The 21,191-nt window shown below is 31.9% G+C and overlaps 1 protein-coding gene across 2 annotated transcripts; it reads right to left on the reverse strand.

The window, feature by feature from the left end:
• Positions 1-1,645: 1,645 nt before the first annotated feature.
• Positions 1,646-6,441, reverse strand: LOC107863980 (protein TRANSPORT INHIBITOR RESPONSE 1). Of its 2 annotated transcripts, none has more exons than XM_016710213.2 (3): positions 5,814-6,441; positions 3,701-4,193; positions 1,646-3,002 (listed from the first exon to the last, which is right to left on the reverse strand). In XM_016710213.2, exons 1-3 carry the CDS (start codon positions 6,266-6,268, stop codon positions 2,205-2,207), a joined length of 1,746 nt encoding a protein of 581 aa, XP_016565699.2. In that variant the 5' UTR covers positions 6,269-6,441; the 3' UTR covers positions 1,646-2,204. The 2 variants fall into 2 exon arrangements, with proteins under 2 accessions (XP_016565699.2, XP_016565700.2); XM_016710214.2 differs by having other exon boundaries at positions 6,009-6,426.
• Between the last annotated feature and the right edge of the window lie 14,750 nt (positions 6,442-21,191).

Genomic DNA, 21,191 nt, shown 5'->3' on the forward strand with positions numbered 1-21,191 from the left:
GAGAAGGATTAAAGAGAATCCAAAGCAAAGGGTTGGAAAATATAAATGTAATGATAATATAAGAAGAAAATGATGCAACAAGTAAAAAAGCAATAATGAATGTGATGATAGTCATAATATTTAGACCAAAGGAAACATGCAGCCATAATCATAAGTCAATTAAAAGTTCATCTCTAATAGATCATTTAATCTTCTAGTGTGAAGTTCTATTCAATTAACTTTTTTTTCTTTTTTAGGGAGTAACAAATAATGTCTCAATCTCAAACTAGAAAAAAATAAACTAAGAAAAAGAAACCCCACTAAAATTCTCGTTATGTGTATATCCGAGAAAGGGTCGACTACAAGAACCTACAGTACGCAATCTTCCATGCATTTCTGCAAGAAATCTTTTCCATGGCTTGAACCTGTAATCTCACAACTAGGCTCCCGACTTCTATTGTCACTTTCTCCGGAGGGTTGGGCTGCTCCGAAGCACTGTCCCTAGCGATTGTGTGTTCTCTTAAATTGTGCAATTATGAATCGTCAAACATGATGGCTCCTTCGGGAACCTCCGGCTCAAGACCAAGTGAGCGCGTTGGAGGAAGGGGCTTTAGTTTGACTTATTTATACACTGATTTATTTGGAAGAAGTTCCTCTACAAATTCCTAATCCGGTCTCAACGAACTAACCCCGACTCTCCCAACCCTGGGACCACGTGACAACAATTTTACTCCCTAGCAATTAACTAGTTTCATACTACTTGTATTCTTATTGTAATTTTTGTTTATTTGAGTTTAGAATCGACAATGTAAAGGAGCTGACTAGAGGGAGAGTGGAGAGAGATGTAACAATAAAAAGAAAAAAGATACAAAGAGCAGAGACACTGATTCCAGCTTTTGCTTTCCTCCTCTGGAATATCTGTAATGTATTAGTATACCACTACTTTATTTTTTAAATTTTCTTTTGTTTCATTTCTTTATCTGTGTGGGGAGGTTGATGGTGATTCAGCCTTTTCTGCCAGGTGCGGTGTCTTGTTATATTATTGTCTGTCTGTCTCTGCTTCTGTCTTTATTTGGTCCAATTCTACACACAATATGAAGGGAAAGAAAAGAAAAACTACATCCTTTAATTCTCACCACCCATATTTTATTTCTTTCATGATATCTGTGGCTACAATAATTGTATGATTATCCATTGGAGATTTGAACTTGCTTTGGACTTTTTTCTTTCGGCCTTAGGCTTGTTTTGACAGTCATAAGGTGATAGTGTAAAGGCGAAGGAAACGCTGAAAAAGTTGTGAACACAAAGCAATGTCAATCTCCTCATATATCTCCCAAGTTGGGAATCTTTCACATGCTACACTGTTCGAGATAAAAACTCTTCCAGATGACTTAAAACATATTTGACCTTAAAACAAAAATTACCATGTCCAGTATAAACTAGCATATTGCTACCTTGCTTAAAAAATTAAATGTTGTATCGGCGAGCTGTGGTAGTAACAACTAGGTGATTTCTTCTGATCTGTTCAAACCCGAGAGTTGTGCTGATGGGGATAATCAGTAACCGGTGGAAGGCACAGATACCACCATTATCATTAAAACAAACCACTCTATAAGTCATACACACAGAAGCGAGATTGTTTATAAAGAAAACTAGGGCGGAGGCATATCATTAAAGTTTACTTGCCATTGATTATAACCACTAAAATGGAAAAGGATTTTACATTGCCTCCAAATCGCAGGGCAAGCATGTTAACAGAACAGATATCAAGTGAAGAACCTCCATAATGCTAAGCCTACAGCTTAGTAGACCAGAGAAATAACATTTTTAATGGCACTCCCTTCCACAGAGAACAAGTCAATAGGAGGAGGAAGGGAACTACATAATGAATCAAAGTTTGCAAATAGCACATACAAGCAAAAATATGCCCCCACCCCCACCAAAATCCCACCCAAAGAAAACGAAATAATGGTTCATTTAGATGATACATAGCAACTCTGAGTTCAAACTCTTTATTAAAAACTACCTGCTGTCAAGTAGCTCAGCCAAGAATAAAATTGATGGCACACGAGCTCTCGAAACTCCTCAACTGTGATGTTCACCTCTCTCAACTGGCACTGCAACTACATAAGGCGTGACAAACAAATGCAGGAGGAGAAACATAGTGCTAATACCTGCCATCTTCCTTGTGAAACCACACTGGAATTTCCAATTTGCTATAAGGCTCAGGACAACCTCACAGCTGCTTCTTCACCCATTGTCCAAACATACCCAGGTGTGTCAAACCTCCGTCCAGCCACTGATCGATATATGTAAAGCTTCTCCACAGGGCAGCTTTCTGGCCTTGTATCTGGAGGACCCCTTTCATCTATTACTTCCACATTAAGCCTAGGCATCTTCTGAGCTAGCATCTTACATGCTTCAAAACTTATTGAACACGAAGACATCCAAAGGGATCGCATTGTCTCAAGCTTCGCAGCATTAGACAAGAGAGCCTTGTCTCCAAACGGACAATCTCTGATCTCCAACTTCCGGAGGCTTTCACAACCAGAAAGCACATGGTGGAGTCCCAGATCACTATCACCAGCAAAAGCAATGGACAGCATCTCTAACTTTTTAGCATTGGTGCCAATGTACTCGAAGACACGGTCCGTAAGGAGGCCAGAAAGTGAAAGCCGCCGCAATTCCTTACAGTTCTCCACAATGGCCCCAAAACCAGCATCAAGTGGCCCAAGGGTTAAGTAATCAGGAGTTCGCGGCTCAATGATACACAAGCGGAAACGAATCATGTTGGGACGATTCCTGGCGATGGTAAATAAAGCTGCATTAGTCATTTGGCGGCAGAAGTACAAAACAGACTGGAGCTTTGGGCAGCCATCTGAGACAGCTACAAGGCCTTGCTCCGTCAAGGTCACATTTGGTTCTGCAGCAAACGGGTCAGAAGGGAAAACCCTCAGCTCTTGAAGGTCCTTACAATTGGCAGCAAGCTCCTCAAGACCAAAATCTTCAATGTAGTCTAGCACCTGCAGTCACATATATTTCGAGTAAAGTAATTCAGCACTTTAAACATAATACTGGAGTTTATAATACACAACCAGTTTGGCTAAGCCACTGGGGAAGAATAGATAAACTGTTTTTCAGTATAGAACCAACTCAATAGATGGATTTATATGTGCATCAGGTAGGCACAAGTATTAAAAAACTGAAACCCTTTCGTCCAGATCACAATCAAGCATATAAGAGTTGGTTTCAACTTCCAAGGAAAGCAAGCGACTTAGCAACACAATATCAAAAATTTGTAGCCAGGAATCTACCTAACCAGCACATGCTAAGTTTATCTATAAAATGAATTACTTTTTGTTATACATGGCAATTATTATGTAAAGACAAATTATTTAGCATCAGAACAATATTGACCTGAATACAGCAAAATGGGTTACGAGGACATACAAAGGCTAAAGCTGAGACCAACTAAAATTGGTTAAGTCGGGGTTGATTGGTTGATCTGTAGCAGTTAGGAATTGGCACAACTATGAAAAAGTTCTTTTCCTTATTCTTCTAAGAGAATATCTGCCAAATTTCATCACAGTGAGTATGATGTTATAATCTCATTGCCTCTTCCTCTTCATTTTCAAGGGAAAAAAAACATGTTTGCAGTTGCTGTATCAAGAACATCAACAATTAAGTCTTCAAAACATTTAGAATACAAGTTAGAACATACCCACAAACGCTGCAAGTTGTGACACTGACTTATGAGCTTGCCAAGCTCAGGGTTTTGACAGGTAGCATAACTCAAATTCAAGGAGGTGAGTCTCGAACACACTGGATATATAGCTGGAAGGTAAGCCGGTACAACATCCCAAAACCCAGACAGACATTTAAGTTGCTTGCAGCCCGAAAAAGCTTCTGTCAGGTTAGAGAAGTAATCAGACCGCACATCAGCAGAGTAAGCACCTGTACCAAATTCGACCAACTGGGAAGTGCGACGAAGCAGGTATGGAAGCTTCTCAAGGGGAACGGCACGATTTATCCGTAGAGTCCTCAAATTAGGAGAACGAGCAACCAGGCGCTCCAAAGCTAAGAAACTGACCTCCGAAACCAAACAGGCAATGTTAAGAGAAACAAGTGACGTGCAGCTATCGGGAAAATGGCTTAGCCAATGTCCACTAAGGTCCTCCACTTCACTCTCTCCCAAGTCTAGTTCTCTCAGATTCCTGTAGCAAAACGGGTGTCACATGACAATACTAATCTACACAATCATTCTGTGATAAGTGAAGCAAATCAACAGACAAGAATGAATGACAATAAATGACAGATGATATGAACAAGATAAATAAGAAGGATTTGAGAATCATGTTTGCCTCAAAGTGACACATCTTTCAAAGTGGAATTTAAATAAATCTCCATTTCCTATCCCTAACACACTTAACCATTTCAAGGTTGAACCACAAATATACTCCATTACAGAACTCCATACTGATAAAACAATTGAATCCCACAAAAGGACCACGGAACAAACATGTGGAAATCTCACGAGAATTCAGATAACATTCAAATCTCCAAAAACTTAACATCTACGCTAGAGGGGAATGTTTTCTTACCATTCAAAATGCAGTTAAATGACAACAGGGAAAGCCAAAATAATTAGGAATCAGAAAGAATCCAATAACTTGCTAACTATCCAGTGAATGCCACAAGAAATTAATGGTAAAAGACAGTCCCTATAAGAATTTAAGAAAACCCACAAGTTAGCATCTCCAATTATAAGGCTTAAAATATCTATGAAGATGGAATGCAAATGCAAAATTTCAGTAAAGGAAGTACAGGAAACAGGCAATTTGTTCGTTCAATAAAAATCTGCCAAAAATTAAGGACCAGAAATACGCCCAAAAAAAGCTGAAAGAAATAAACACAAAGTTCTAAACTTCGGAGTATTGAAGTCAGATGACGAAATGTAGCAGCAAGTAATGTCCAATAATACTACAGTGACTTGTTCTAGCATTATCCATCTGCATAAAAGATGCTTCACTTCCACTAGCTAGCCAAGACAATAGATTACATATCCTAAGAAAAGAATAAACAACTGCAAGGTAAGTGCTTCCTCATTTTCTTTGTTTGATGAGGGGGATAACAAATCCCCAAATTTAGTGCATTCATCCAAAAGGTCAAGACTTAACAACAATACATCACAATAGACTAACCCCTAAGACCCCAATTGGTTTAGACCTATTACCACCTGAGACATGAATTAGTACTTCCTTTGACTAAAAGATTTGCCAAACAATTTCTAATTACTTGAACTACAAGAACCATTTACTAACTAGTACAGTAATACTTCTGTAGTTTATAAAAATGTAAACTTTATTCATTATCCTAATTAATTCAAAGAATTAGATCTAAATACTTCGGTACTTTTAACCATGCTATTCTTTTCAGACAAAGGGGGGGGGACTTCCACGTGTCAACTCCTCCACTGCAGATTAAGACTTCCATGAACAGGGGCAGATCTAGGGGAGCCAGGGCGTGTTCACCCAAACCCCCCCCCCCCCAACAAAACTAGAGATTGACGCAGTAGGTTAGAAAATTCAAATTTTACCTTGACATTCCGAGCTCAAATCTCAAAGGCCACATTTTTATTTTTCGAACATTTTTATTTTTCGAACCCTCTTAGTCAAATCCCAAAGACTACATTTTCATTTTACTGAACCCCCTTAGTCAAAATTCCTAATCCGCCAAAAAAACTCAAATCACAAACACCACATTTTTACTTTTCGAACCCAAAAATGACATCTAAACTAGATCAAAATGTCAACTAAGATTTTAAAAAAGGTCACCTGCAATTAGCGGCAATAGCAGCAAGTCCATCAGTAGTAAAACCATCACAAGAAGACAAAACCAAAACCTTAAAATTCTTAAAAGACTTAGCAATCAACTCCAATGACTCATCAGTAATAACCATACGTTTAAGCTTAATTTCCTCTAACAATGGATACGACTTAGACATAGCCAAAATCCATGGATATACATACGCTCCCCATCCTTCAGGAACCAAATTAAAGTCAGCAAAATGAGGTTTTCCTTTAAGTTCAATAGATCTGACTTCCGGGAACCGTCGGATCATAATCCTAGGATTAACAGCGTAGCAGTTTCCAATGAAAATTTTCCTCCGACACCAACGTTCGATCTCGTACCATGATTTGCATACGAGTGATACAGCGTTACGGTCTTTGTCGGAACTGAGGAAGGAGAAGACGTGTTCGAGTACTTCTTCAGGGAATGAGTACGCCATTGTTGTACGGAGATGGATGGAGGGGCAAAATTGGAATCTCACTTGAGAGTTTAGAGTATTCTCTCTTTTAGATCTGAATCGACATTAAGGGGGTTAGATTTGATTTGGTGTGGGTGTTTGTAGAGAGAGAGAGGGGAGAGAGTATGTGTACTGCACAGAAGATAAGGTTTTATTATGTGATGATGTTGGAATTGGGGTAGGGGCGTGGGGGTGGGGTGTTACCGGTGTGGTCAAAATGTAACCAGGGTTTAAGTGAGTTGAGTAGTTATGTGTGTGGTCAAAATGTTACCGAGGATTTAGGTAGTTTGGTTGGAAATGAGTTATCCCGTAATTAGTTATTATGAAATAAATTGTTTTATCACATTACTAAAAATATAAATAATGAAATAAATAGTTATGGGTCTTAATTAATATCTTCAATCAAACATATAATAAAATAATCATGTATTGTATTTAAAGATTATTATACCTTATTCATCACACTAAACTATCTTCTTAAGATTTAATGCAAAACAAATCAAAGCGAAAAAAATATCCTTTATTTCCTTCTCTTCACTCTGATAAACTTTATTTTATCTTTTTTAGGTTTTTATTTATTTGTGTCTGATATTTATATTAGAGTTCAATTATATTTAAAATAAAAATTTTCATGTTGAAAGCAAAGCTTTTCTTAATAGAAGTGACTCTGTTTTCAGGGGATTCAAAAATGAGACCTATAATTAAGAGGAGGCATATTTCATGAGAGCATCCATGTTTTTATTGATATTTTTGTAATTCAGATTTTTGATCGATCAATCAATAATCAAGTATTTATATCACAAAGGAGATGTATGCAAAAGATCACGCTTATGAAAAAGTGAATTATTTTATGTAGCTTGCGAGAAATTAAGGGCTCATTTGGATATGATTCAATTTAGGTTGATTTGAAGTTGAAAATTTATTTGAATATGCAGTTTAAATTTTTTAAGTTATATTTTTTCCTCATAAACACAAAACTATTAAAAAAAAAATTAACTCTTATAGAAATTTACCAAATGAGCAAAGCATCATTGATAAACAAGATAACGGAATTTCATAAGACACCAAATTAATAAATCAAATATTTTCATGTGTTATTATAAATAAATGTTTGTGATCATATGTTATTATCATGTTTCAAATAAACATTTTGCTACAAATAATTACATAATCCAATAAATTAACAATAATAGTAACTAACTATTCTTGATATAACTTTAACATGGTACATGTAATTTTTTCATGTTAAACACAAGTTTTTTAAAATTGTTAATTTTTGTTTTATTTATTCCTTTCTATAAACTGTAAATAATGGGTTAAATTTTACATTTAAAGAGGAATAATTAAAATTAAAATTTTAAATTTGAAATCCTACATTTTGAAAAATTTTAAATTTGAAATCATGACTTAGAATTGAAATTAAATTTATGCAAATCTCATAACACAGACGGTGATTTCAAATTGAGGTCCAAAATCACATGAGCAATTGCCTATTAATAGCAGTAATTAGGAATTAACTAAATATATTACAAGCTGATTTATGAGATTTTAATTATGGAATAATTTTATTTAAATAATATATGTTTCATATAATGAAAAGTAGATATGAAAATTGAACAATAATACAAAATCATTATACTGTTATTATTATTGTTTGACATGTGAGCTCTTGGTGGTTGTCCATCTCCAAGTTTGAGAATCCATTAGAACACAAATATACAGAATAATGGCTAGTTAAAAGTCTTGATTTAAAGTAATAAAAACTGAAAGTGGAGTGTCAAATTCAATTGAAAAAAAACATTAAATTTTATGATCTTAAATAAAAAATATGTAAAAATTTTAAAGTTGCTAAAAAACATTAAGATGATAATAACACATATTTGATGTACTTCACATAGTAGGATATAAAAAAAATAAAATGTAGCATGTAGTTTTAGGGTGTGTTTGGTACGAAGGAAATATTTTTCAAAAAATATTTTCTAGTTTTCTTATGTTTTGTTGGCTTATATATTTTGAAAAATATTTTCCAAACCAACTTATTTTCCTTAAGTCAGGAAAATGACTTTCATTCAAAAAAAGTAAGGAAAACATTTTCCAAAACTTTCTTTTAACCTCATTTTAAAGTTGAAATATTCATACAATTCTTAAAATCATCTACCTGCACCCGCCCCCATTACCCTATCACCCCAACACCACCTCTACCCCAACCCCACCTCTACCCCTACCCCCATCCCACTCCCAAAATTCAATTATTTTAAAAGGTATTTCAAATTTTTTTCTTAGTCCATCTCCTACCCCACCCAACCCCTACCCCTACCAGTCCCTTCCAAAAATAATATCTACATTTTATTAAGAAATTCAAACTATTCTCTTACCACATACCCCTACCCTTACCATCCTCTCCCCCTCCCCCAACCTTAAAAAAAAAAAAAAAAAAATTTATTTAAAAAAAATCAATTTTTTTCTCTCCCCTTCTCCCTCACTCCCCTACCCTGAACCCGAACTTCTACTGCCCCCTCCTCCTCCCCTTCTCCCTCCCCCCCGCCAATTTTTAAATTCTTTTTTAACAAAAAAAAATTTAAAATTTTTTCTTACCCCACCCCTACGACCCATTCTGACACCCTCATCCACCCCGCTATCAACCCTTATCCCAAAAAAGAATTTAACTTTTTAAAATTTATTTTTTATAAAAAGATTCTAAAATGTATTTTACACTTTAGCTAAATACTAAAATTATTTTTTGAAAAATATTTCTCATTGACCAACCAAATAATAAAAAATATTTTTCAGGAAATATTTTCCATCCACCAATCAAACATAAGAAATCAACTTGTTTTTCAGGAAAACATTTTCTAGGAAAATATTTTTCATGGAATTGAACCCTTGTCATTTATTTATTTTAAGGTTTCGTTTAACCATGAAAATCATATTTTTTTTAAGATTGGAGTTGGAGTTGAAGTTAAAGTTGGAGTTGTATTTGATTATGAATATAAATTAAAGTTGTTTTTTAAATTTTGTGAGAGAAGTATGAGTGAAAAAAAATATTTTTTAGTTTTTCAAATATAATTTTAAAATTACATTTAAAATTTTCATGAATAAATACCATAATTTTCATTTTTTTACTAAAATAAAATAATTTTCTTTAAATAAAAATTTACTTATGACCAAACGCTACAAAATAAAAGACAAATGAATTGAAATAGGCTAGCAGTAATAATTGAAACATGAAATAATAAAATAAAAAAAATCTAAACATGAAAATATTACCAGGGGTTGTGGTGGGGTGAGGGGGTGGGGGTGGGGGACCTTGAGAGATGAAAAAGACAGGAGAATAGCACAAGGCTTTTTTACCCACTGTACAATTCCTGAGCCGTCGTTTTCTTTTTGTTAACTCATTGTCTCTCTCTCTCCATTGTTTTCTTTTTAAAAAAAACTTTTTAAAAAAAAACTGGTAATTAAAACTATAGTTAATCAAGTATACTAAACTGTTTTTTAATTTTGTGACATTATATGTCACATGAAAAATTATAATTAAAATATTATTAATAATAAAAATAAATTATTTTTTAAAATAAGTTATTCTTCTTTAAATAAAAATAGTACGTGGGGTTCGAAACAAAATAGGATCAAGTCCATTTGATACTAAAAGAAATAAAATAAAATTGGCAGCGCAGGAAACTGTTTTTTTACTTTACCACTTTAATTTACATCACTCTTCGTGTTTTTCTTTCTGAAAAGTTCCAAAGTATTTAAAATCATTATTTTTATATAGATATATTAATTTTTATATTTTAAAAATAGTATTTATTACATTAATATTCAAGGAAACTGTTTTTTACTTTACCACTTTAATTTATATCACTATTTTTTTTAATCTTTCTGAAAAGTTCAAAGTACTTAAAACTATTTTATTTTTATAAGGAATTATGGATATATTAATTTTCATATATTTAGAAAATACTAGTATGTATTACATTAATATTCCCTTTCCCAAGTAAAATATGAATCAAACTAGCATCTTAGCTTACGTATTCAACTAAGGTTCGTCACATAATAAGAGGATGGAATATCTAATTAAGCGTGTTACATTGGCAATATATTATTTTTTGACGTCATTACATTAAATTGTCCTATGACAAAGCAACTATTAAATCAAAACTACATAAACAGGTTCAAGATTTTAAAAGCTATGTGCTGCTACAATGATATTAAATGAATACGGAGTATAATAATATCATAATTCATGATTAAAGATTTAGATATGTTTAAAGAAACTCTTACTTAAAAAGTTAAAGTAAATGATTTAAGTAAAAATTATTGAATTTACATCAACCCCTCTCATGTATTAGATCCTTAATGATAAGCCCATACTTCACCATATAGTAGACTGGAAATAGAATAATAATCTATATATGAGTTAAATTATTTTTTAATCTCATTTAAAATATTTTATTTAATTAAGCATGAAGTTTAAGTAAATAACAAAACTTGTCAATTTAATCATATTATAACACTGACTATAGAAATTTATCACTAAAATAAATAAATATAAAGTTCAAGTTAATTTTTTTTTAAGAAAAAAAAAAACTACAACATTAAGATTATTTAAATTTGTTTTCAATTTTTTTTAAAACGAGTGAATCATGTTTCTAAAAAAAGGTGTAGTAAAAATCTTTTTTTCTTCAATATGGTTATAATAATTATAGTAAGTGGTGAAAATGGGTGTAAGAGAATCTCATGATTCTGATTGCAGGGGTAGCTAGATCTGTTATTGGGGACCAATTATATATCACACCCGACCCCCTTATGAATGATAAGGAGTTATCATGGGATTGATTGGTCCATACGTGTATTTCTATCCCTCTCATCCCGACCGTCAATTCTTCGAAAATCTTAATAGCTTAATTGAGTATTTAAATCTTTATTTTATTAGTGAAAATTTAATTTCTCACTTTTTAATTTGCTATCTTATTTTTCCATCTTCTACTCTCAATTATTTGTTACTTTTTAAAAATTATTATTATTAATATCTGACTAAATTCAAATTTATTTTTATATTAAGAGTGTTTTCGATACAGAGGAAAATACTTTTCAGAAATACATTCTTTGAAAATAAGAAAATAAAAAGAGATATGAAAAATAAGTGGTATTATCTCCTCCGATCATCACCACTCACCCCACCAATCCCATCCCGCCACCTCCACCCTCGCCTCACCCTCATTCCATCAATACTCATAATTTTGTATTTTAGATATGTACAAATAATTTTTTAATAATATTTTTTATATGCATATCCTACACAAAAAAATAAGTAAGAGATAAGTGATTTCGTATCGAATATCCCTGTATGAGTAAAAGCAATTTAAGTAGGATAAAATAAAGGACAAATAACATAAATCCTAATAGTTTGCTACCTAATTACACTCTCTCCCAACTTTTTTCATAATTACACCAAATCCCATCCAGATACATAAGTTCAGATACATAAATAGCAAATTAATTACCTATGAAAAGAAAAAGTAATGGGAAGAGATTAAATGACAGAGAAATTAATGGGATTTTGACTGGAATATGTTTGTTGAATTCCTGAAAATTAGCAACAAATTCATAATTCAAATTTTGAATCATCATTATCAACATCCTTCAATCACAATTCTCTTAAATCCTCTAAATCAAAATTCAAATTTGAATCACCATCATCAACATCCTCCAGTCACAATTCTTTCAAATCCTCTAAATCAAATTGTTGTACAAAATACAAAACTAAATCAGCAAAAAATGTCAGAAAAACTTATACATACCTAATCCAAAACATATTATTGATAATGCTACATAAGATATTACGTGAAAACTTATACATATCTAATCCAAAACATATTATTGATAATGCTACATAAGATACTACGTGTTTTTTCAGATAAACTATAAATACAATACATGTCTCAGTTGTACTCAATATTTTGAATATATAAGTTGCAAGACAATCCAAAATAATTTCAAAATTTAGTATGTATTAGATATAATTATATAAGAACATAAATCACATGTAAATTTATGTATGTATCAGAAAATATGCAACGTCTCCGTGCATTATACTTATATATCAGATTCACCATTTATATATGTATCAGAAAATATGCAACGTTTCAGTGCATTATATTTATGTATCAGATTCACCGTTTATGTATGTATCAGAAAATATGCAACGTCTCAGTGCATTATACTTATGTATCAGATTCACCGTTTATGTATGTGTCAGAAAATATGCAACGTCTCAGAGCATTATACTTATGTATCAGATTCACCGTTTATGTATGTATCAGAAAATATGCAACGTCTCAATGCATTATACTTATGTATCAAATTCACTGTTTACATTACCATTAGTTAAATTTTCTACTATGATACATAATTATAATGCATATGAGAGAAATTAATCTATCAAATACACAACAATCATATCTTTGGTAATGAGTGTATTTTCGCAACATCCTTTCTTCTTCTCTTTTAAAGAACAATAACGTTCTTTTTTGTTTTACTACTAGCAACATCCCGTAACTTCTTCATCGTTGTAGGCTTGTTCCGATACTTAAATCTATTTTCACGAAAATTACTATCTTCATAATCAAGATTTCTTAAACATGGCTCATCCAAAAAAGGGATGGGGCAGTCAGCAAAATCTTCATGGATAAACTGTGTATGCAGTGACCTAGAAGGAATTGTGTAACTATACTTCTGTGATGTGCTTGTGAAATATATAAAGGGCTATCTTTGAGTTGGATTAGAATTTGTCACTGAGTATAGTTAGGTTTTTTTCGGCGGCTAGTGGCCATAGCACGCATACTACAACTTTTTTTTTCGCATACTACAACTTTTTTTTTTCTTTTGCTTATTTTTGGAATTGTCACTTAGAGTTAATTGCAGATGAATTTATTGTTAACTTTTATTCTTAGATTATGATTAATGATCTAATAGCCATATTTTTTTAAGGAAAATAGATTTTTTCTTAGTCTGCGACAATGTTACCGTAATTTAGAGAGAAAAATTAAGAGTTGTGTATTATGTATCAGATAAATAACTTGTTTAGAGATCTAGAAGGAATTTTTGTAATTAGTTTAGTGGGATGAGATTTTAAGTAATATAGAAAACTTAAGGTATTGTTTTATGTGTAGAAAACTCAAGCAAAATAAATGTTGCCCTATAGTATTAGAACGAGATAATTATGCCACAACCTTGTTGGTATACCACTACTTGGTCCATCAGTAGCAGCAATGTGCATTAGCACTAATTGACTGGATAATTAACTTGTTACTTCTTTTCTGCTTTTTTGCCTTTCAAGACAAAACTCCCTAAATTTCCAACAAGAGATTCGGAGTTCCCAGCATAGCTTTTTTGTTTAGCTAGATATAGTTTGATGTCAAATTATGAAAATCCCTAACATATTCAATTTTCAACTCAACAAAAAAGTAAAAAGATTTAAAAGTAAGGAGTCCTTTGGCATACAAACTAAATAATTTCGGAATTATAGTTTTGAGATTATAGTTTCTATATTAATTTACTTATTTAGGAGATGGGATAATAAAATAATAAGTTGAACGCCAAGTTCCGCTTGCTACTTTTCAGGTGAACCAGCTTCCTTTGGTCGTCTCTCCCGTTTGGTCGAGTAGCTTGATTTAATTCTTTTCTTCTTTCTTACTTTCATGGGTTGGTTTGGCCTTTTTCCGAGCTACACATAACAACAATGTCTCCTAGCTGCGAAAAAATGGCTCCCAACTGAAAATTTTCTCTAACTAATATGTGACTTAATGGAGCCCTTAAAACCCTTTATTTCAGGAAGGCAAGATGCTTTTCTTGCTAAGAGTAAGAGATAAATTAAGGTGGAATATAACCACAAGGGTTGGTGTGGTGGTTCAGCACCTCACCCTTTAAGCAAAGAGGTTGAGGGTTCGATCCCCACCTCTGGTGAATGGAAAAAACTCTGTGGTCAATCCCTATCGCTTAGTGCGCTGACAGTAGGAATGGAGGATTAGTCCCTTGGGAAACCAAAAGAAAAGAAAGATAAGGTGGAATATCCCAAAATTAAGTATAGAGTAAGATTTATACAAGGTTTGACACAAGATAAATTTATATTATTTGTCAAGCAAAGTATACATCTTATCTCAAGCTTAATATTGAAATATCTAACATTATCCCACATACTGATTTATATTTTTGGGACATTTATATGACAAATATTAGTTACTAGTCAGCATATAATAAAACTAGAAGTAATTAGATGAAACTACATGTTCTTATTGCATAACGAATCGTAAAAGTGAAAGAAGGGAAATAGTAACTGAAACTACGTCAATTATGTGGGGTTTTAGAAATACGCTATACATATTATTTCAAATATTTGAAATGATGTTTGGGATTATTTAAAATAAATATTTATTTTATGATTTGCTTAATTATTTCAACTCCAACCAAAGAACTATAGTAATTTGAAAAATGGTTTTGAGGATATTTCGTACTATGTAATTTGTATGAATTTGAATATGAACTGGTTGAAATTGAAAAAACACAGTACTTGAAATTAAAATTGAAACGGGCATTTAAAATTTGAAATTATTTTTAGACCTAAAAATATAATTGAAGTTTGTGAGTGAAAATTTTGAAACATCCTTCGGGTAAAAACTTACACGCACCCGGTATATACATCAAACTAATGTTCTTTACCATGGTTATATAATTAAATTAAGTAAAATACGTATTGATTAATCATAATTAAATAACATGAACTTTAAATTCAAACACATGGCATGCATGTATTGGTTAGGTGTATACACCGGGTGTGTGTAAATTTTAGCCCCTCCTTTAACCATAAATTTTAGAGTTGAAATTTAAAAATTTGAATTTAGAAGTTGTGATTTTTGAACTTGAAATTATATTTGTACATGTATTTTATTTGAAAAAATAAAATAAAATTTTGTGAGTAGAAGTGAAATTTCTCCTGAAACTGCTCCGAGCTAGTTTTTGGAACCTAAAAGTATATTGAAAATAATTTTTTAAAATCTACTCAAATTTTATGCCTATATAGAAAGTTGATAAAGTTTTAAAATTTAACTAAAATTTATGGCCAAATACTAATTTAGGGCCCGTTTGATCATGGATATTTTTTCTGAAATTTTTTTCCTGAGTTGAAAATTATGGCGTTTGACCATGAAAATTTGAAAAACAATTCCTGAATTAAATTTCGATTATTATTACATATAACCTCAATCTTTAATTTTTTACACAAACTCCTCTTATTAACTAAATTTTATAATTTTTTTAAAAAGATCAAATTCAATAAAATAATTAATTCAAGTGAAAATAACTAATAATTTTCATCAACAAATTTAAGAATATATCAATTATATTTATATCTATCAATCATATTTATCAAAATATATTTTTTCTCTATTCAATTGATTATGGTTAGATAAACTTATTTAGTTCGTGCTTGTGATATGTTTATTCAAATTTTAGAAGAAAAACAATCATAATAATTAGTTTGTTGTTAATTATTTTATCAATTGAAGACATATAAATTATTTTCTCAACATTTGGTTATATGTTAGTAGATAAATTAGTAGTTGGATGATTTTGATAATTTTTAAAAGTTGAGGGCATAAAATCATATTTAAAAAAGATTTTTCAAAAGTCTAAAAAAAAATTGCAAAAAAACATGGTCAAACACAACCCCAACCTCAACTTCATCTTCAACTCCATCTCCAACTCCGGAAAAAAAATAGTTTTTATGGCCAAACAGCTACTTAAAATAAGGCCAAACCCATCGACAACCCCCTACACTTGGCATCATCTTTCACTTTGGCACCTCAAGTGGACGTTGTTCACTTTTAACATCTAAGTATCCATAAACTATGTCACTTTGACACCTTTTGACATCAACACTGGTGCGTGTGTATCACTCGCCGCCAACATAGATAAAATGATCATTTAATTTGTGCCAACTCATCTAAATTGCCACATCATTATATGCACCTCTAATTATATTTTAAAAAAAAAAATACTAAAACACATGGAAAAAAATCAATTATAAAAAGACATTTGTCATTTTGATTAAAATAATTTTTATATAATTAATTTAAATAAAAAATATTAATAACCCCACCTTCCACCTTATATCATCTTCCTCAACCCACTCTACCCCCAAATTGTCTTCTGCCCCCCCCCCCCCCCCCCCCCCCCAAATCTTTTTCACCCCCCCCCCCCCCCCCCTATTGTCTTCTCTAATCCACAAACCTCCGCCCCCACCCCCAACATTTTTTTTTATTCATACATTTTTCTTTCATTTTCTTCCATACCCACTATCAAATTTTCAATACCGCCATAGCACCACAATCACTAAACTCAACCACTGAAGCAATTACCATTGAAATTGTCATCATCAATTTTATCAATTACAATCAAAGTCACCACCAACATCAACAAATTTACGAGCCTCCATCAATCCTCTATTACCATCATAGAACCACTATTACCAGAACCACCATTATTGAAATCGCCATCGTTATTTATCAATTTTATGAATTACTACTAAATTATTATCAATTTTACGAATTACCACTAAATTCTCTCTCTAAAATCTTGTAGCTCTTGGTAACTCTGTCACTATTACTCGTGACAAAATCAAGATCACTGTTGATTGTGATAACTGATGGTTTGGTTTATATTTCTACCTATGTATATGTGGATTTATGAAAAATTAGTGTATAGATGTGTTAAGAAAAGGGAAAAAATGGTGCAAATTTTAATGGATTGAAAGAGTGAGGAAGAAAGAGAACATAGATAAAAAAAGTTATGAAAATACTTCTGAAATGCGTCTAAAAGCGAGTGTGATACACTCTCTTTGCTGAATCAGTAAAAAGTGACACAGTTTATGACTACTTGAGGTGCCAAAAGTGAACAACGTCCATTTGAGGTGCCAAAGTGAAAGATGATGCCAAGTTTAAGGACCGTCGATGGATTTGACCTTAAAATAATGATTCTTTGATGCATATACATTTGTTTCAAATAATAACCAAATATTATTTTAAAATTGAGCCAAAATCTATGACCAAATGTTCATTCACTAAATTAAATAATTATTTATCAAGTAAAATTCATTAAAATCCGTTTTTGGCAATTCCAAATTCACACGCATTTTTCTTTCAAATAGAATAAATCAAATCATATGGTATGAGAGAGATTTTGTCAGCTCCTTTTACCTAATCATACGTAAAAGTCATTATAGCCGTCATTTGTTTTTGATTAGCTTAGTGCTTTTGTCCACTAGTCACTATCTTTATTTGTTGGTAATTACCAATATGAATAATTAACTTCCCTTTCAACTACTTAACAATCTTCAATAATTTTGTTAGGGGTCGTTTGTTTGCTTTTTAGTAGGACTTATTCATGAATTAAAAGAAACTAGCAAAACTAATATTTGCTCTATTTTACTATTTGTTTGACCTATTTTAATTTGATATTTTAAAATTAAATATGTATCAAATAGCTGTGAGAATTTTTGTGATTTTTTATTTTTTTTTAACATCAAATGTATCAAAATATACTATAATCTTTAAACATGTATGTGAACAATTGGAATAAAAGGATTGCTAAAAGAAGAAAATTACTGCAAAGAAAAGTTGTTCAAAATTCAAATAAATTAAAATAGATATTATCATATTTGATATCTCTATCATATCAAGTACATTATTATTTATCCATTTTTTTTTAGTTTTTCATCGGGTGTCCGATGTCCGCATTGAAGCCCCGACTAATCTGGGTCATGCGTTGCAGGAATCATTCTGAGGGTAGTGCTCTCAATGAGATTTTCTTCATATTTAGGGTTCGAACACGAGACCTTCTGATTAAGAATGAAACAGTCCCATCACTACACCACAATTCGTGTTGGTATATAAATACATCATTTGATTATTAGTTTACTAGCCCATATAAATAAAATATGTATAGACCAGGTTATGGTCAATTTATCTAGGGTAGAAAATGTGATAAGTAAATTGGGAAAAGGCATTGTTTCCATCCCAAACTATACCCGAAAAGTCGAAGCCACACCTAAACTATACTAATGACCTATTATACACCTAAACTATAAAAAAGTGGAACTATTTACACCCTGTCAGGCTACCACCACTTGCATGTGGTGTAGTGTTCTACACGCGCTGCCACGTCAGTAAAAAGTATCATTTTTTAATAGTTAAGGTGTGTAATAGGTCACTTATATAGTTTAGGTATGGATTCGACTTTTCGACTATAGTTTGGGGTGGAAAAAATGCCTTTTCTCTTAATGTTTTTAGCCGTTTACTTTTGTTATTTAATTGGCAGGGCGCGCCTAAAATAAGTGTACACACGCGTCTTAGAATAAGGGTCGCGGGGAGGTAATAATATCACTTTTATATAGTTAAGGTGTGTAATAGGTCATTTATATAATTTAGATATGGCTTAGACTTTTTTTATATAGTATGAGGTGGAAATGATGATTTTTCCCAAATAAATTCTGCATAGAATTAATCCCCACATAGTTAATCTGCATAGGCAACAAAACAATCCTTGTTCGTCTTGTTCACGGATTAAGTTATTCTCAAATTATTACCTTTGGATCAATATAAAATAACACTCTTTAACTAAATAAAATATAAATATACTTTTAAATTTAATGATGAGATATTTCACCTTTTCTTATGAACCAATCGACTCCTAATTATTGTTTTGTGGTGGGAAAAAAATGACACTATAAATGTATTAAAAATAAAAACTTCTTTTCAGTAACGTTTCTGGTTACCTAACTAGACCAATTTTTTGCAAAATTTCTAGTCAATACGTCTTTCCAGTCTTACTATTGACTAGTCTTCTTCACCTACTTGGTGTGTTTGGTAAAATATTTTTCTCAAAATGTTTTTCAAATTTTTTAATGTTTGGTTGGCTTAAAGGTTTTGAAAAATATTTTTTAAATTAATTTATTTTCCTTAATTTTAAGGAAAATGACTTTCCTTCAAAAAGTAAGGAAAATATTTTTCAAAACTTTCTTTCAATCTCACTCTTAAGTTGAAATATTCATACAACTCTCAAAATCATTCATCCCTACTCCGACCCTTAATTCGCCCCACCCCCACCCCCACCCACCTCCACCCTATCCCCTATTAAAAAACTATTTAATTTTTTTTTTCTTAACTCACCCCGCTATCCAAAACCCAAACCCCGACCCCCTTCAAACAAAAAAATAAATTAATAAATCCAAACTTTTTTCTTACCCGGATCCCTTACCAACCTCCTTCTCCCCCCCCCCCCCCCCTTCAAAAAAAATTTAATTTTTTAAAATTAATTTTGTGAAAAATTTTAATTTTTTCCTTACCCCATCCTCACCCCCTACCCCGACCCCCACCCCCTAATACTCCCATTCAAAAAAAATATTTCAAATTTTTTTCTTGCCCTACTTTTTCTCCCCTACCCTCACCCCCTACTAGCCCCAACCCCCTAAAAAAATTAATTTGTTTCTAAAAAAGTCAAAATTATTTTCTTACCTCATCCTTATTACCTATTTTGACAACCACAACCCTCTCTCCAAAAAATATTAATATTTTTAATTTATTTTTTAAAATAAATTCAAAACTTTTTTCTTATCTTACCCTTTTATCCTATTTGTTCTTATTATTCTTGTTAAATATACACAAATACTTTTAGAAAACATATACTTATTCAATTTGCATAACGATCACACGAATATAAGTAAGAAATAACTTATTTTTCTAGAAAATATTTTTCCTCCATATCGAACGCACCCTAAAAGAGTACTTTTTGAGATCAAAAATTATTTTTCTAAAATATATTTTTACGCTTTAGCTAAACACTAGAATGTATGTTTTGAAAAATATTTTTTCATTCACCAATCAAACACTATAAAATATTTTTCGAAAAATATTTTCCATCCACCAACCAAACATAGAGAAATAAGTAAGAAATCAACTTATTTTTCAAAAAATATTTTCCATGGAAAATATTTTCCTTCGTACCAAACACACCCTATTTCACTTACCTTTCTTTATCTTTAAATAGTTTTAAAGTTTTAGAATTTATTCTGTCTCTGGTGAAGTGATGTATAACCTTACACGAAATTAGCCAATTAAATCAAGGTAATCTATTGCATGAAAATATGTTAGTGGTGGCTACAATGCAGATTCTTTTTCGATCTTAATTTAAATTCCATCTTTTTGCAAATATCATGAGTAATTTAATGGTTGTCATATTTATTGCCCATACTTGGGTAAGTTCGATATAGCACGTTATATCACTTTTATAGACATGATGAATACATGATAATAATTCATGAACAAGAAAAAAACAAAAACTCAATGAAACACGAAAAAACGTCATTTCCACCTTATACTATACAAGAAAAGTTTAAGTCACACCTAAAATATAGAAGTGACCTATTACACACCTTAACTATATAAAAGTGATATTATTACCTCCCCGCGACCCCCATTCTAAGGCGCATGTGTTACACTTATTTTAAGCGCATCCAGCCTATTAAATAACAAAAGTAAACGGCTAAAAACATTAAGGAAAAATGCATCATTTCCAACCCAAACTATAATTGAAAAGTCAAATCCACACCTAAACTATATAAGTGACCTATTACACACCTTAACTATAAAAAAGTGATACTTTTTACTGACGTGGTGCTGACGTGGCAGCGCGTGTAAAACACTACACCACATGCAAGTGGCGGTAGTCTGACAAGGTGTAAATAGTTTCACTTTTTTATAGTTTAGGTGTGTAATAGGTCACTAGTATAGTTTAGGTGTGACTTCGACTTTTCGGGTATAGTTTGGGGTGAAAATGATGCCTTTTCCCAATT

Source organism: Capsicum annuum, chromosome 3 (assembly GCF_002878395.1).
Source record: "Capsicum annuum cultivar UCD-10X-F1 chromosome 3, UCD10Xv1.1, whole genome shotgun sequence".
Lineage (NCBI taxonomy): Eukaryota > Viridiplantae > Streptophyta > Magnoliopsida > Solanales > Solanaceae > Capsicum > Capsicum annuum.

Coding starts and splice junctions, on each gene's coding strand:
- LOC107863980 (XM_016710213.2), bottom strand. CDS start 6,268: ATGGCGTACTCATTCCCTGAAGAAGTACTCGAACACGTCTTCTCCTTC. Junction 4,194..5,813: donor GCTATTGCCGCTAATTGCAG/GTGACCTTTTTT, acceptor GTTTTGCTACAG/GAATCTGAGAGAACTAGACT. Junction 3,003..3,700: donor ACAACTTGCAGCGTTTGTGG/GTATGTTCTAAC, acceptor ATGTGACTGCAG/GTGCTAGACTACATTGAAGA.